The 18,572-nt window shown below is 42.4% G+C and overlaps 1 protein-coding gene across 1 annotated transcript in view; it reads left to right on the forward strand.

The window, feature by feature from the left end:
* LOC122556798 (dedicator of cytokinesis protein 2-like) overlaps positions 1-18,572 on the forward strand; it is a 727,415-nt gene that overhangs the window by 299,492 nt on the left and 409,351 nt on the right. Inside the window, exon 26 of the mRNA XM_043703987.1 lies at positions 6,492-6,637. Within this exon, the coding sequence (XP_043559922.1) occupies positions 6,492-6,637 (146 nt within the window). The remainder of the gene's footprint in view (positions 1-6,491; positions 6,638-18,572) is intronic.

An 18,572-nucleotide genomic window follows, 5' to 3' on the forward strand; every position in this document is an offset into this window, starting at 1 on the left:
CCTCATTCCTGAAGAAGGGCTTATGCCCGAAACGTCGATTCTCCTGTTCCCTGGATGCTGCCTGACCTGCTGCGCTGTTCCAGCAACACATTTTCAGCTCCTATAATACTAGACCAGGCATGTCCTTGAAATGCCTACTTTGAAAGAGGATGGTGGCAATAGAACATAGAGCATAGAGCAATACAGCGCAGAACAGGCCCTTCAGCCCTCAATGTTGCGCTGACCTGTGAACTATTCTCAGCTCGTCCCCCTACACTATCCCATCATCATCCATGTGCTTATCCAAGGATTGTTTAAATCTCCCTAATGAGTTAACTACATTGGCAGGCAGGGCATTCCACACCCTTACCATTATTTTCCCCTTCTATCTTCTGCTTTGCTCCACCTCACCTTTAGACAGCTATTTTCTGCATTTATCCTTCCAAGCCTCATTCACTGCCTCAGTGAAGTGGCTTTTATACTGAAGTTGGTGCTGTGCTAGTACCACCAGTTACTTGCACACGGGTCTCACATGCTCTGTGTCAACCCCAAACCGAACACAGTGCGGCACCAGCCGTAGTCAAGAGGTCACTTTTAGAACCTAATTGACAACCAGAGCTCTCAGTGCAGGCTCCTACATGAAAACCAGGCATCAGGAGCCATTGGCACTGACACAGGATCTCATACAATATAAATACAGCTGGAGTCAAATCTATGCACATCTTCCAGCTCTTTCCAGCAATTATATTTTAAAAAAATGTTTAAATGTCCTCCCTCCCCCGGAATACGGATCAGCATTCCTGACGCTTTGACTTTATTTATGTTACTTTCTCCTTCCACTCTCACTGCATTCAGTCACTATCCTTCCAGCTCCCATTGCTGGTGAAAAACGTACAGTAAATACATTACCTAATCTTTCCTGCTTCTAGGTCTTGACAAATACTCTGCCAGTATTACCTGGGTTGCAGATTTCCAGCAATTGCAGTTGTTTATTCTTACTTGCACAGCTTCTTCAGAGCTGCATGAACTACTGCTGCTCATACTTCCCCTCCTTTCCCCTCTCCTCTGCTCCTGAAGCTCACCTGGAGATTGCTGATTCTTGGACAGGCAGATGGTGACGGACCCCTCGAGTCTTTCTTGGTATGAGGGACAGCCATTGTGCTGAGCGTGAGCAAATTTTGTGAACTCACTTGCTCAAAAGGCAACTTTTGAAGCTCGGGACACTGGCAAGAAAGAGACATGAGGCACGTGTGGAGTTTGCATGTTCTCCCCATGTCTGCGCGGGTCTCCTCCTGGCGCTCCGGCCCTCCCCCACGATCCAAAGATGCGCAGCCCAGGTTAATTGGCCCTGCTAAATTGCCCACAGTGTCCAGAGATGTGTAAGTTAGGTGGGTTAGCCATAGTAAAAATGCAGGGTTACAGGGACTGGGGGCTGGGGCTGGGTGGGATGCTCTTTGAAAGTTCGGTGTAGACTCAATGCAATAGTTCAGAGAGATGATACAACTGGATGAGCAGCATCACACATTGCTCATAACTAGATTATTCCTATCACTCACCTAAGCTGGGAAATCTACACCAGATATAAATGACCCAAGACTCAAGATTTCACCCAAAGCAACAACACTTTATTCAGACCATAAGATATAGCAACAGAAATAGGCCATTCAACCCATCGAGTCTGGTCCATCATTCAACGAGATCATGGCTGATCTGATAATCTTCAACTCCATTTTTCTGCCTTCAGCCATAACGCTTGATCCCCTTACTGATTAAAAATCTCTCAGCCTCAAATATACAGTGATCCAGCCTCAACAGCCCTCTAGTAAAAAATCCGAGTGACACACTACCATCAAAGAGAAGAACTGTTCCTTCGTTTCTGCCTGAAATGTCCAACCCCCTATTCCACATCCTCTGGTGCTAAACTCTTCCTTAAGGGGCAACAACCTCTCCATATCTCAGCTGTCAACTTCTCTAAGAATCACTGCAGTGCAGGAAGAGGCCATTCAGCCCATGCTAACCCTCTGAAAGGCATCCCATCCAATCCTATCACCTCACCTATCATCACATTTTTAACTGTTGCCAATCAACATAATCTGCTCATCTCTAGACACAGAAGCACCTGACAGAAACAAGGAGAGCGTGCATGCTCTACAAAGTCACCCAAGGCTGGGATTGAACCCCGGCCACTGGCACTATGAGATACCAGTGGTAGCCACTGAACCATTATCCTGCCTCACATTCTTCTAAACTCCAATGAGTACAGGCCCAATCCACTCAAACATTGTTCATCAAACATTCCCTCCACATTTGGGATTAGTCCAATGAACCTGCAGAAAGTTTCAGAGAGCATCTCTGGGAGATAAGCACTAAACAACCCCACTGCACTGTGCCCAACCACTTCAACTCCCCCTCCCACTCTGCCAAGGACAGTGCCAAATCCTGGACACCCGGTCACTGGAGGAAAAGCACCTCACCTTCAGCCTCGGGACCCTCCAACCACTCAGAATCAATGACATTTTTACCAGTTTCCTCATTTTTCCTCCCCCACCTTATCTCAAATCCAACCCTCCAACTCAGCACTATCCTCTTGAACTGTCCCAACATCCATCTTCCTTCCCACCTATCCACTCCACCCTCCACTCCGACCTATTACCATCATCCCCCACCTTCATCATTCTCAGCTACCTTCCCCCCAGCCCCACCCCTCTCCATTTATCTCTCAGCCTCCTTGGGCATTCGCCCCCACATTCCTGATGAAGAACTTATGCCCAAAATTCTCCTGCTCTTTGAATGCTGCCTGACAGGCTGTGCTTTTCCAGCAACACACGTTTCAAATGTTAGTACAATTAGTCAAACATTTTAACACTTCTCACATGAATGAATGCCACTTCCAGTTAATTAGTTAGTTTCCCTGAGGATTAGTGTTCAATTGGTCTTTGTTGGTCCTCCTTCCCAGGTAGCTAACCAGGCTATTTCCCCTCTTCCTGCGGTAATAGCCTGAAGGTCAATGAGCACCATGCTGAATGTGATTCCACTTCCATCTCTGCCTCATACACACTGTCTGACCATTTCTACGATGACAACAGTCCATGAGTGTTAGCTCATGTTCACCGCGGCAACCCTCCCCAGCAGAGAGGTTTCCACGACAACTGGCCATCTTCCTTCGAGATCTGTCTACCTACGCAGAAACCATTCTGGTGTATGTACAGAGTCACGTCCTGTGAAGTGGAAGGGGACTAACTCTCTCCATCTGTGCATGGTTTCACCAAACAACCATTGCATAAGAGTAATTGCAAACTACAAAATGTTCTGCACCTTACATTAAGTTTTGACAAGACAAAGCTATAAGAAATCTGCACTTACACATTTATGTTGGAGAAAATACTTGAAATACTTGACCTTTGTTTGGACAGCTGTCTAATATTAATACAAAGCTGTAGATTTATAATCAATGTTCATTTTTAACACTCACATAGTGCCATCTGATGCTACTATTGGCCAAGTCAGGTCCCAGAATGTAACTTACTTCAATGGATTTATTAAAAAAAATTAATGTCAAGATAATTCACTGAAACAAAAGCACAAAAGGCTGCAGATTTTGAATAACAATGAAACAGAAACTTGTTAATATAAAGAAAATAACAGAAAGAACCAAAACTAAGTAAATACAGAGGACAGTTTGAAAGATCTTAAAACACACAGCAAAGCATAAATTTGTTTATTCCTCAATATTGTCACTTTACAGATTCCCAGTGCTCTCCTATGAGCTGTGAAACCTTCTTACATGAGTGTTAATAAAACTGAAAGCTTAGACTTTCCCAGGTTTCAATGACCTGCAGATTTCTAACCAAACATTCCTGGCCCTGAAATTGCATGGACAAAGTTCCGACAGAAGTAGCCTATTCCCGGAATTCTTCTGTACTCCATTCTCAGATAGAAATAATATTTTACTTCTGTCTTCAATAGCATTTCTCCAAAAAACTATGCAAAAACTTCTAATCTTTGAGTTTTGTTGTCTAAAATCAATTTTTCATTATCCTAAATCAAAGATAATGGCCCTTAATGTTTACACTTGAGGTCATGATCCCCACAGTTTAAAAAAAGGGATCCCTGCTTCCTGATACATACTAGATTAGATATTCTTTCGAGAAAGATTGACTTTGTTTTGTCTTTAAAATACTCTACCAATAGCTGCATTCAAGAAACACGGAGGTAAATTCAGGAACAGGAAGGGAATAGAGGGATACAGATCCTGTAAGCAAAGACAGTTTTGGTATGGAAGGGCAAATTGTGTTAGCGCAGGCTTGGAGGGCTGAAGGGTTTGTTCCTGTGCTGGATTGTTCTTTGTACCATAGTAACCAGTGTCCATATGCCACAAGTTTGGAATCCAAACTCTAAAACTGATAAGTTACACACCTTTCATCTCAACATACTTACAAAAGATAGTTTCAACACTTGGAGAATATACTTGACTTTTGTTTAGACAGCTGTCTAATACTAAACTCATAGTTCTATGTTCAACTCTTTGCAGTTTTAAGTCAGAGTTCCCAGTGCTCCCTGGGTTTATCTACGTTAGACTTATAAATGCACTCTAACAATTTTAAGCTTCAAAATGACTTTGCAATGTTTTACAATGTGAATATAATGCCAGCAATTAGCAATTATGAATCTAACTTTTCCCTGTTTTCAGAAATAACTTCCTTAATGTAATGACCCTTTAATGAAATTTAATATGCACCAATTGTCCACACACAACTCTGTCCTGGCAACAGAAAATATCTGAACCTTAGAACATGGGCGGAACGGTGGCACAGTGGTTAGCACTGCTGCCTCACAGCGCCAGAGACCCGGGTTCATTTCCCGCCTCAGGCGACTGACTTATGTGGAGTTTGCACGTTCTCCCCGTGTCTGCGTGGGTTTCCTCCGGGTGCTCCGGTTTCCTCCCACAGTCCAAAGATGTGCAGGTCAGGTGAATTGGCCATGCTAAATTGCCCGTAATGGTAGATAAGGGGTAAATGTAGGGGTATGGGTGGGTTGCGCTTCGGCGGGGCGGTGTGGACTTGTTGGGCCGAAGGGCCTGTTTCCACACTGCAAGTAATCTAATCTAATCTAATCTAAACATGCTCTATTCCTGCCTATTTCATTTATACTCCAAATACAGAGCATCATAGAATCCCTACCATGTGGAAGCAGGCTGTTTGACCAATCAAGTCCACACAAGCCCTCTGAAGAGCAACCCTCCCAGACCCAAGCACCCCCCAGCTTGTATATCCCTGGACACTATGGGCAATTTACCATGACCAATCCACCTTACCTTACTTAACTGTGGGAGAAAACCAACGCAGAGATGGGGAGAATATGCAAACTTCACACCGTCACCTGAGGGTGAAACTAAACCTAGGTCCGTACCACTGTGAGGCAGAAGCGCTAACCACCGAGCCACTGTGCCACATTTCTGCACTGAAGAGTGCCAAGTAAAAATGTTCAAAATGTGAAGTATTTTCCTACAGACTTCTGTCCAGTGGATATTCCTTCTATTGGGAGTCATGTGTTCAAGTGGAAACTTCCACCCTCACCAATACAGCCTTGAAGTCTTAAGGATTGTGAACCATCTTGGGGTTTTGTATGTGATCTCATTTTAGTTCAACAGGACATCAATGTCACTTTTAGAAACAAGTATTAGTTCATGAGATATTGAAGACCATGGCAAATTCCAGCCTATTCCAGGTTACCGTGAGATGCTGATGCTCAGTCTCCTCTATGACTGTTGCATAATTTAGTACATGGTTCTCCCTTCAGTGGCAAACTGAAGACAGCCCCCCCTTGGGTTGGGACTGGAATGAGATGTAGGTCACACCAGGAAACAACAGCAATCGTTTTACTAAAATATTTCAGTTGGATTACAGATGGCAATCTAATAATTCTTTATTTCTGGTTCTGGATATTTATTTCAATGTGTGTATACTGTTATGGATCAGGCCAGACCCCCCTCAAAACAATTCAAGAAAGTAGCGCAGACCCTAACTTTGCTAGTTGGTTAAAGCAGGTGTAACATGGATATTCCAGGAGGGATGCAGCTGGTCAAACCATGCAGTTTTAGACAAAATAGAATTTATTTACTAGATCACCGAGTGACATACACATAAAAGAGAACAGGATGCTGAATAACTTAACCTATCCAAAAATCCAACAGATCATCCCAACTTAACAATGTTGTTCCAGATACTTGAAATGATCCCCATAAACACCCCTTGGAAGGAAAGGTAAAACCAAACACAGGGTCTTACAGGAGAGATGTCAGAGAGAAAGCCTTTTGCATGATGCAGTATAAACAAATTGGCCCTAAAACCCTCCAAACTCAGGCTTTTCAGAGCCTGTGTTTTTAAGACCTTCTGAAAAAAACCCGAAGGACAACATAACCTTGTTAAAGGAACAGCATAATTTCCATAGTAATTCTCAAACAGTCTTCCTGCGCTCAACGAGTCTCAGAATCTGCACTTTTTTTTTTGCAGAATGCCGTGACATCCTGCTTCCCATGATGACTGATGAGCTGAAGACCCAGCTGGATCAGAGGGATGAGAAACAACAAAACCAGGAATTAAAGTACTGCATCGAATTACTCAATCACATCCTTGAGGTCCTCAGTCAACCTAATGCGGTAGGTGATCCTGATCACGGTTTCAATAATTTCCTTCTTAACTCTGACATTTTTTGTATGTATTTATTATTTCTTGGAATATGGGCATCGTTAATTACCCTCTAACTGAGAAGCTTGCTAAGGCCATTTCCTGAGACAACTAAGAAACAACCTGTTAACTTCTGAAGAAGAGTCATTCTTTCCACGGATGCTGCCAGGCCAGCTGAGTTCCTCCAGCACTTTTTGTATTTGTTTCAGGTTTCTGGCAGCTGCACTATTTTGCCTTTGTTATAGGGTTAACCACAATGTTGTGGGTCTGAACTCACATGTAAATCAGACTGAATATGGAGGCAGAGCTCCATAACAATGTTAACATATGAGTGCTTTTTTGCAATGGTCATTAGTAGTTTCATGCTTATTGTTAGTAAAACGAGTTTTGCATTTTATGATGCGTTGTAATGGGATTTGGACCCATTTCACCAGAGCAGTCACCCATGTCTTCAAGATATCAAGAAGACAGGATAGATAAGGTTAAGCTATTCATGATGGTTAGTGACTCTAGAGCTAGGGGCATGGTCTGAGATTTGAGCCAGACCATTCAGGAGAGATATTTGGAAGCTCTGCTACACACAAAGGGTGGAAGATGTTTTAAATGTGTCCTAAGTGGCTGTTGATGCTGAATTAATTTTAAATCTGAGATAGATAATGTTTTACTAAGCAAAGGGATATGGGCCAGAGTCAACTGTGTGGAGATATGCCATAGACCAGCATTGAATGGCGTGTGATGCTAGAAGGGCTGAATGGTCTACACCCATTCCTGTGTATCTAAAACACCACTCAATGTAAATTGACATGAAGTAATAAACACGAGTTTGCAACAAATTAGTTTAGCGATAGTAAATAACTGATACTCTGTCTAATGTAAAAAGATTCCTATTCTCATGCATCCTGCAGACTGGGGACAACACAGCTAAATGGTTGCATGTTTGTCTTGAACACAGACACTGTACATCAAACAATTTCCACTATCTGGGAGGCATTAAGATGTCTCAATGCATAAATCTAAATCTTTATGAAATATGGTTAGGGGAGCCCTAACCTTGACCCTAACCCTGAACGTAACCCTCCCTAACCCTAGTCTAACTCAAGTCCTAACTCTAGTCCTATCTTCTGTTTGCAGTTCTGAGCAGGTGTTCTGAAGGAGGGTCACTGGACCTGAAAAGTTAGCTCTGATTTCTCTCCACAGATGCAGCCAAACCTCTGATTTTGTCCACCCCAGTCCGACACCGGCACTTCCACATCATTGCATGATAACAGAAGGTTAAAGCTTTGTTGGCTAGTTAGTTTAATTACTGAGATGACCAGGAATCAGAGGTGACATTTCAGACCCCATCAAGAATTTGAGCTGGACTCCTCAATTCTCCATCTAGAGCTATATAACGTCATCAGATTAGGTGTAGCATAATGCAGTCTCCAACATCAGCAGGTCCATCATCTTTTACAACACTGGGATACATGAACTGCATTTTTAATTTGGGTGGGAATTGAAATGGGAGCTGTGCCAACAATGTTCCCTCCTCCAGCACCATCGAGCAATAACAGATATATGTGTTCTGTGTAAAAGTGAATGGAGAGATATAATGAATGGGATGACCTACTAGGAAGGCACAGAATTTAGACTCAAGCTTATTTAGCTAGGAAGGATGAACTGTTAAAGGGGGAGCTTTAATGGACTAAAGGACTTTTATCTTTCCCTGACATTTATCATATTTTCTTTTTTTATTTGAATCAAAGAATTGGCATTTGGCTCTGGAATTAATTAATTCTTGCTTTGAGGATTCAATTTTAATCTCAGAAATGTCTTGTTACACTCGCAATGAGCTGTCTCTAAGCCTGATTAATATACTTTCTCAATATGGGGCTTGAAATGTCTCTTTATGCCTTTGCTGAAGGTCAGAATTGTTTGATAGAGAGACTCCTACCCATGCAACCCATGATCTTTCAAAAGGACATAGTTCAGGTTCAGCTTGAGGTTATGGTTTTCTGTTGATTATTTCTGGATTGAGAATTTATTTGCTTTTACAGATCTTTATTAGTAGCAGGCTATGGAGTTAAGTGCAAACATGTTAGCACAACTGGAACAAAAATTAACTTGCAGGTTCTTTCTACACAGGTAGGGCTCCATTTTCCATCCTTTCGCTCATTAATGGTCTTTGCTCAGTGTTACCTCTCACAAAGTCTCAAGTTAATGGACTTGCATAATATTTGATTTGTTTAAGACATTCCATTGGGATCAAGTGCAATTTTTATTGTGGAACCCATCTCATTTTACTTTCCAGTAAAGTCCGTGGAGAGTCATATTGAGCAGTTGATCCCATGAGCTCCCTGCATCTTGAGTTAGATGAATGTTAATCCCATTCTCTGTGGACGTAACAGTCATATTGTGAAAAGGCTTTGGAGTGTGGTTATTACAGGATGTTTCCATCAGGACCTGCCTCATCTACAGTTACCAATAAATGGGCACAATATCTACATCACCCAGATTATTTAGCAACAGGGACAATTGTTGAGTAAAAAGTTGCTGATGGCACCAAGTGATAAACCATAATAGGTCTATCCTAAAAATTATAATCAATCCAAAAATCCCAGAATGGAATTATCCAAAGAAAAGGGAGTTGGATGGACTCAGTGAGCAGATAAAGGATATTAATTATATTTTAAGTGGTGGAGATGACAGCCCAGTGATATTATTGATGGACTATTAATCCAGAGGCCTAGTAATGTTCTGGGAACCCAGTTCAAACCTCATTGTGGCAGATGGTAGAATGTCATATCAGGAAAAATCTGCAATTGGGAGTCCAGTAGAACATAGAACATTACAACGCAGTACAGGCTCTTCGGTCCTTGATGTTGCGCCGACATGTGGACCCAATGTGAAGTCCATCTGTCCTGCACTATTCCTTTCTCATCTATATATTTATCTAATGACCACATAAATGCCCTTAAAATTGGCACGTCTCTACTGTTGCAGACAGTGCGTTCCACGCCCCAACTACTCTCTGAATAAAGAAACAACCTCTGACACCTGTCCTATATCTATCATCCCTCCATTTAAAGCTATGTCCCCTCATGCTAGCCATCACCATCTGAGGAAAAAGGCTCTCACTGTCCACCCTATCTAACTCTCTGATTACTTGTAGGTCTCAATTAAGTCACCTCTCAACCTTCTTCTCTCTAACGATGACCATGAATCTGTTGTCAATTGTTGGTAAAACCCCATCTTGTTCACTAATGTCCCTTAGGGAAGAAAGCTATCATCCTTGCCTAGTTTGGCATGCATGTGACTCCAGACCTACTACCTTGTTGTTGACTCTTAGCAGCCCTCTGGGCAATTTGGATGGGCAATAAATGCCCAGATTCTTGTGAATGAAAACAAAAAGTGCTGGAAACGAAAATGGACAATGTTCAATGTGTAGATTTGGGTTTGACTGGATTCTAAACACAAGGGACAAAAGGTTATTCGGTGCAACAGCTTCCATTGTTAAATGATTTTTCTGTTCATTTTGGCTGGATGGAGAAATTGATCACTGTTGAGAACTCTGTCGTGAGAGGTCATGTTAAACAGGGACATATCTAGCAAAAGGAGAATTGAAAATCCTAATCTCAACTGGAAAATGGGCAGGGTTAAAGCAGCAAAGTCAAAGGGCGGTTCTTGATGTTAAAAGTTACAGAAATTAGGGTGTCAAACTTCGGAACCTAAAGCGTATCAGCTAGAAATATCTAAAAAGTGGCAGAGCTTCAAATGCAATATTGCTGAAGAAAGACCTACTTTATCAGAGCTTTTCATCTTGCGCTCATCAGGACGGCATGGTGGCATGGTGGTTAGCTCTGCTGCCTCACAGCGCCAGAGACCTGGGTTCAATTCCCGCCTCAGGCAACTGACTTTGTGGAGTTTGCAAAAACTCCCTGTGTCTGCGTGGGTTTCCTCTGGGTGCTCTGGTTTCCTCCCAAAAATGTGCAGGTTAGGTGAATTAGCCATGCTAAATTGCCCGTAATGTTAGTGAAGGGGTAAATGTAGGGGAATGAGTCTGGGTCGGTGTGGACTTGTTGGGCCGAAGGGCCTGTTTCCACGCTGTAAGTAATCTAATAAAGGACAATTCACAAGAATACCAATTCAAGAAGAAAGACCATGTTGCATGAGGAAAAAGTGCTGATTAGTTGGCAGGAGGACTCTGGTTGGTATGCGCATTACTATGGAGAATGTATCCATTAATGCTAATCAGCAGTTAATAGTCAAGCTTTAATTAAATTTTAAATGAGGCATGTTAACAGTGATTCATGGTGGCCTTGCTCTGAGAGATAAACTAATGAATGGGGTGCCACTTGGTTTGTTGTGTTGAAATCAGCGCAGTGTATGGTATCAAATGTGAATTTGACTAATTGGCTGGCAACCTTATTCTTTGTACACTCAGGATCATCCAGCTAATGTTGTCCAATTGCAGAATCACATCAAACGTTTGACATTGTGTTGCAGGTTTTGTAAGAGTAGGCTGGTTGGGTACAAACATTGCCTTTCTTGTTGTGAAAGTTCAAAGCGATCTGCCAACGTTTGGAATGGGTGGCCAATATACCTGGCATCACACAGGCACTGAAATTGATAAACCGCAATACTCATCTGTGTATTAGGCAGAATGTCCTTTTGGCTTGACAGCAGCATCCAGTCAGTGGTAAATACTCATGTTGCTACTACAATGATACATTGCAAAAGGTAAGCTTCAAAATTTCCTCACAGTTTTGACATATCTCGCTCATTGGGGTCGTCCGAGGTAGACTGGGTACCTTTCTGGACCAAGACTGACTAATCTATGGCCTTTCATGCGTTTGGACAATACAGTGTATGAGAAATAATCTGACCAGGTTGGACATGAAAGTACAGAATGCTTTTGATGTAGTCGATTTCAGTATTATGCATGCTAAATAAATAGCTCAGGTCCTATTTATAAGGTCGTTGATATGGGCAATCTTACGCCATGTCAAACAGAATAGGACAATAATTGTTTAGAGAATAAAAGAGATATATGGTGAATTGCTGCTGTGGTTGAAAGATTTAGTGGCAAAAACGGCAGATTTCTTCATGATGAAATTGATTGAAATTCACTTGTCAGATATTCGGACTATTGGTGTGTCTGTATATATAAAATATATATGTATATATATACACACATATAATACATATATGTTTGTGTAATGTATGACTTTAATAAAATGTAAAATGAGCTCTTCACAGAATCACTACAGTTTAGATACAGGCCACACAGCCCAACAAGTCCACACTGACTCTCCAATGAGCATCCCACCCAGACCCATCTCCCTTACTCTTTCCCTGTAACCCTACATTTTCCAATGGCTAACCCACCCAGCCTGTACATCCCTGAACATTATGGGCAATTTAGCATGGCCAATCCACTCAACCTTAAAAATGATTTCATTGTTATGTGTGAACCTTGCTTTTAAGAGAATTCACCTTTAACCACGCCATGTGCTGAGTGCATACAATGTTGTCACTCTGCCCTGCAGTTAGCAAGCAGCACACACAGAAATCAGTCGGTTTGCTGTTTCATAATTTGCAATGTGATTTAATGTTTTATATAACTGAGCTAGCTCTTCAGAGGCTGTCATTCCCATCACCAATCACCCCTTATTCATAAATGCATAGCCTTTGACAATAGCACTGCCACTCACTGAGTCAGACATTCAGAGCCCCAATATCCCTGCCATTCATTCATTCATGTCAGCCAGGTCTCCTGATTGAACCAGATTAACAGCCCGAATTGGGGAACTCATATTTTATGTGGTCCAAGCAGGCTGACCTCGTGATGATCTCTACACTAACCACAGAATTAAATAATCCCTGATGAGCAATTGATCATTGGACATGGCCAGCATTTACTCCCCCTCCCTAATTGCCCATGAACTGAACAGCTTTCTAGGCCATTTCGCAGGGCAGTTCAGGTTCAACCACATTGTTATAGGCCTGCAGTCTCATGTATGTCAGACCAATTAAATATCTCTTTCTTAAAAGACATTAGTGAACAGTATGGGTTTTTATGTCAACTAATGTTTGTCACCATTATTGATATGAGCTTTCATTTCCAGATTTGATTTATTTAATTTAAATTACATCAACTGCTGGGGAGGCTTTTGATGAAGTACCCCTCCATGCAAAGACTAGATTCTGGAGAGTGCAATGATACCTAAGAAAAAGAATTGGATTACTTAGCATCTGAGAAGAGCCTTCATCAATGTGGACTTCACCAGTTTCCTCATTTCCCCTCCCCCCACCTTATCCCAGTTCCAACCTTCCAACTCAGCACCGCCGTCATGACCTGTCCTACCTGTCCATCTTCTTTCCCACCTATCCACTCCACCATCCTCTCTGACCTATCACCTTTACCCTGACCTCCATCCACCTATCGCACTCTCAGCTACCTTCCTCCTAGCCCCAACCCTCTCCCATTTATCTCTCCACCCCCAAGGCTCCCAGCCTCATTCTTGATGAAGAGCTTTTACCTGAAAAGTCTGTTCTCCTGCTCTTTGGATGCTGCTTGACCTGCTGTGCTTTTCCAGAACCACACTCTCGACTGTATTCTCCAGCATCTGCAGTCCTCACTTTTGCTTTCATCACTATCCTGTCTACCTGCAAGTCTTCATTTAAAACTCCACATTTTAAAACTGCCTCTGATAGATTTTAGCAAGCATCTTTCATTCACTCAACCTACTTACAAAGAAAGGGGGATCTCAAAATCAGTCATCACCTTTGTTCGTGAAACCAAAATTTGACATCCCTGAAATGTTAATAAGGTAGAAGGTGATGATGTGTTGACGTAATGTGAGGGACCACAGTCCACAAAGGACCAAGGCATCTCTCTGAGGCAGGCAAATTTGGTTAGATGTAGCTAAGGGTAATTATTCCACAAGCATGGGGCAAGGTGAGGAGGCAGAGACTCCCTGAGGTACCACAGAAAGTGAAATGGTTGAACTCAAGCTGTTGGCTTATTTTTTTGCACCACAGTTGACCTTATGGCAAGGGCGTGAACAATTTGGCCACAGAATTATGTAGCTTGGACACAGACCTTTTGGACCATCTCGTCCATGCCGACCAGATATCCTGACCTAATCGAGTCCCATTTGCCAACACTTGGCCCATATCCCTCTAAACTTATTCATATACCATCCAGATGCCTTTTTAAATGTTGTTACTGTACCAGCCTCCACCCCTTCCTCTGGCAGCTCATTCCACAACATGCACCCCTCTCTGTGTGAAAAAGTTGCCCCTGAGGTCCCTTTTATATCTTGTCCCTCACACACCATAAACCCTCTAATTTTGGACTTCCCTAACCTGGGAAAAAGACCTAGGCTATTCAACCTATCCGTGTCCCTCATGATTTTATGAACCTCTTTAAGGTCAGCCCTCAGCCTCCCTCGCTCCAGGGAAAATAATCCCAGTCTATTCAGTCTTTCCCTATAACTCACACCCTCCAACCCTGGCAACATCCTTGTAAATCTTTTCTGAGCCCTTTCAAGTTCCAGGAGAAAGTGAGGTCTGCAGATGCTGGAGATCAAAGTTGAAACTTTATTGCTGGAACAGCACAGCAGGTCAGGCAGCATCCAGGGAACAGGAGATTCGACGTTTCGGGCACAGGCCCTTCTTCAGGAATGAGCAGAGAGTGTTCAGCCTGTTCCCTGGATGCTGCCTGACCTGCTGTGCTGTTCCAGCAATAAAGTTTCAACTTTCAAGTTCCATAACATCTTCCTTCTAACAAGGAGTCTGGAATTGAATATGCAGCATTCTAAAAGTGATCTAACCAATGTCTTATACAGCTTTAACATGATCTCCCTACTCCTCTACTCAATGCACTGACCAATGAAGGTAAGCATGTCAAACGCCTTCTTCATTGTCCTGTCTACCCGCAAAGAACCATGAACCTGCATCCCTGGGTCTCTTTGTTCAGCAACTCTCCCCAGGACGTATCTTAAGTGTATATGTCCTGCCCTGATTTACCTCATCAAAATGGCACACCTTACATTTATCTAGCTTAAACTCCATCTGCCGCTTCTCGGCCCATTGACCCATCTGATCAAGATCCCATTGTATTCTGAGGTAATCTTCTTCACTGTCCACTACGCCACCAATTTTGGTGTCATCTGCAAACTTACTAGCTTTACCTCCTATATTCACATCCAAATCATTTACATAAATGATGAAAAGCAGTGGACCCAGCTCTGATCCTTGCAACATTCTGCTCGTGACAGGCCTCCAGTCTGAAAAACAGTCCTCCACCACCACTGTCTTTTTCCTACCTTCAAGCCAATTTTGTATTCAATTGGCTAGCTCCCCCGGACTCCATGTGATCTAACCTTGCTAACCCGTCTACCATGTGGAACGTTGTAGAATGCCATGCTGAAGTCCATACAGACAATATCTACCACTCTGCCTTCAATAATCTTCTGGCAATGGGTGAAAATGAGGCAAGATTTTTCCCACAGCTCATCACTCTGGGTGCAGTTAAGGACAATATGTTCTTGGTTGTGCTATGTGCCATAGATAAATATCCCTGCTGCTTAATTCCCTTGCGGCTTTCCCTTACACTATAACTCTGGCTACACTTTAAAAGTACTTCAATGGGTGGAACCTGCTTGGAAAATCTGGAGGCTGTGAAAGACATGACTGAAATGCAAACTTTTTCCTTTTCTTTAAGATGCAGACAACGTACACACTGTTAAATAAAACTACAGTCAAAATTATAGCTTATAGATCATTAGACTGTAAACTCAGATCAGGCAATGCATGTTGTTTTCCTGCTGACTCATATATAAGTGTGTAGGAATGATTTAATACCTGTGCTAAAATCAGATGAATTTTAGTATGAAGTAAATTGGTTAATGTTGTCTACCCAATTTTTGAATAATCTCGGGTCAATCTGTTTTTCAGGAGTGTTTTTATTCACTCAGCTTCTAATCCAGTTTCATTCACTAATTTCCCCTGAGGTTTCTGGCTATATTGTTTCCTTAACATGGTAGAGCCATCTTTTTCGGTTAAGTAGAGAACACAGATGCCTGTTACCTGGCTCAGAATGGAGAGGAGTGCTTGGGCATCTGGGAGAATTTAACAATAGAATGGATCAAAAGAGGTGGAGACTGGTACAATTATAAAATTGAAAAAGCATCTGGATGTGTATATGAATAGGAAAGGTTTAGAGGGATATGAGCCAACTGCTGGCAAATGGGACTAGATTAGGTTAGGATATCCAATTGGTGTGGACGAGTTGGACCGAAGGGTCTGTTTCCATGCTGTACATCTCTATGACTGTATGACTCTATGGATATGATAACTTGGCCATTGTTTCTCTTTGCTGAACTAAAGAATCTTGTCCATTTCCTCCCTTCCCTCTCTAGCTTGGAAATGCTGAGTTCTATCAAGTGCCTTGTAGTAAGTGCATTAATCTACAGCACTGACAGTTAACCCCCCCTCCCCTCACCCAGCTCCTCAAAGTCATCTTCAGTCATGACGTGTGACAATCATTTACCAGCCATGATTGGAGATTGTACTCAAGTACAATGATTTTTATATTGCAGCTGGAATGGTCAAATATACAACTGGCCTGTCAAAGCTGTGTTTCATGCATCTGGACCAACCCTCTGGTACAACCTCCCCTCCAGGGCTGTCAAAGTCTTGTGCTTCAGCAAGTCATGAAAACTTATTTGGTAGCACCCACAACTTCCACAATCTGGAAGGACAAGGGTGCTAAGCACTGAGATTATTTATGGTTCCCCTCCAATTCCCACATGATTGAGACTTAAACCTATATTGCTGTTACTTCATGGCTCATGTCACACATAAAAACAATCATAGACATAGGCACCATTGTTTCTCCTTGATCTGAATCCTACAACCTCACTACTTTTTGTGTAGGAGAGCTCATGTAGTCTAACGTGAGTGTCCCAACCTCTCGACCAAGAGGTCCTACATCAGGCCTTGATAGCAATGGAAGATGTGTCAAAATTTAAAGAACTCTTCAGAGGCTGCCATCCTATCTTGAGTCACCCCTAATTCACAAATGCATAAGCTTTGACAATAGCACTGCCTCTCACTGAGTCAGGCACTCCAAAACTCCAATATCCCTGACATTCACCCGTTAATGTCAGCCAGAGCTCCCTGATTGGATTAACAGCTCCATTCAGGGAACTCATGCTCTATGATGTCCAATGGCTGACTTTGTTACAATCATTGCGTTAATGTGGCCATAAATATTGATTATCAATCTGTCAATCTTTCTGAGGCACTTACTGCAGGCAATGCGATAGGAGGAGCATTCTGGGCAGAACCATGAGGCAGCTATAGCCCAACAGTCTCCTCATGTACATGTTCTTACCATGAACCAATGTCTTCTTTTACTCCAAAGTACTACAACATGCACCATTTTGGTAAAGACTCCTCGCCCAGCCATGACTTTTAAACATTTTACAATTAATCCCTTGTTTATAGCTCCTTGAAATAAACCCCTCAATGACTAGAAACAGTGTGATTACCTATAGCCTATTGCCATTTCATATTTTTAGACAAATGCATTGTCCTTATCTAGTCTACAGTGACTCCAATCATACATCAATATTGCTGATACTTATCTGCCCTCTCATGTGACCTACCAAGGTCCTCCATTTTATTCAGGATAACTACAGCTGGACAATAATTATTATGGAGAGAGAGAAAAAAAACAGTTTAAGGTTTTGACTCCACTAAATTCTTAAGAAGAGTCATACTGGACTCATTTGTTAACTTGGTTTTTCTCTCAACACCTGACAAATTTCTCCAACTTTTCCTGTTTATGTTATTTCAAATTTCCCACATCTGCAGCATTTTGCCTTAATGCATCATGAGGGGCATGGATAGGATAAATAGACAAAGTCTTTTCCCTGGGCTGGATGAGTCCAGAACTAGAGGGCATAGGTTTAGGGTGAGAGGGGAAATATATAAAGGGGCAACTTTTTCAAGCAGAAGGTGGTGCGTGGATGGAATGAGCTGCCAGAGGAAGTGGTGGAGGCTGGAACAATTACAACATTTAAAAGGCATCTGGATGGGTATATGAATAGGAAGGGTTTGGAGGGATATGGGCCGAGTGCTGGCAGGTGGGACTAGATTGGGTTGGGATGCCTGGTCGGCATGGACGGGTTGGACCAAAGGGTCTGTTTTCATGCTGTACATCTCTATGACTCTTTGCCTCTATGACTCACTTAGCTAACCACATACACACACTTAGGAAGAATGCAAACAAATAGAGAATCCATTAGAAAATGGAAGACAAAGGTCAGAATCTTGCCAGCCCTGCTAAGGGGCAGTTGGAAGCAGTGAATCTGTAGCAATTTGCAATATGGCTCCTTTGCCTTATTTCCACCTGCTATTGATCTTGCTGGAGGCAGAACCCCTGCTGCAGAAACTATCTGCCAAGAAGCAATAAGTTTCCAATCAAGGCAGTTAAAACTCTCCTCTTTGTTTGAATGCGGCTAGACTGCTGTGAATGGTACACCAACCTCTCTCTGCTTCCATTGCTTGGCAAATGAGAGATGCAACCTCACCATGGGTGGTCAGTGCCACATTTCTGATGTTACTGCATTTGTATGGATCTCAACGTATACATCAAGTTGCGATAGGGGCACGCCATTGCCAGCAGCATGACAGAACATGTTTAAGAAGGCTGAATGGTTTACAATGGTTCATAACTTTCCTCAAAGGAAAGTGTAAAACTAAGCGTCGGGAGATTGTCTACCATCCAGCCTGGGTGCCACGGTGGCGTTACGATTTAACACAAATCAGTCGGAAATAATGATAGCTGATAAAAGAAAACTCAGTGGTAGAATTTATACCTTACCTGATAAGAATTGTTAGTAGAATGAGAGA

This window comes from Chiloscyllium plagiosum, chromosome 14, assembly GCF_004010195.1.
Source record: "Chiloscyllium plagiosum isolate BGI_BamShark_2017 chromosome 14, ASM401019v2, whole genome shotgun sequence".
In the NCBI taxonomy this organism is placed as follows: Eukaryota; Metazoa; Chordata; class Chondrichthyes; order Orectolobiformes; family Hemiscylliidae; genus Chiloscyllium; species Chiloscyllium plagiosum.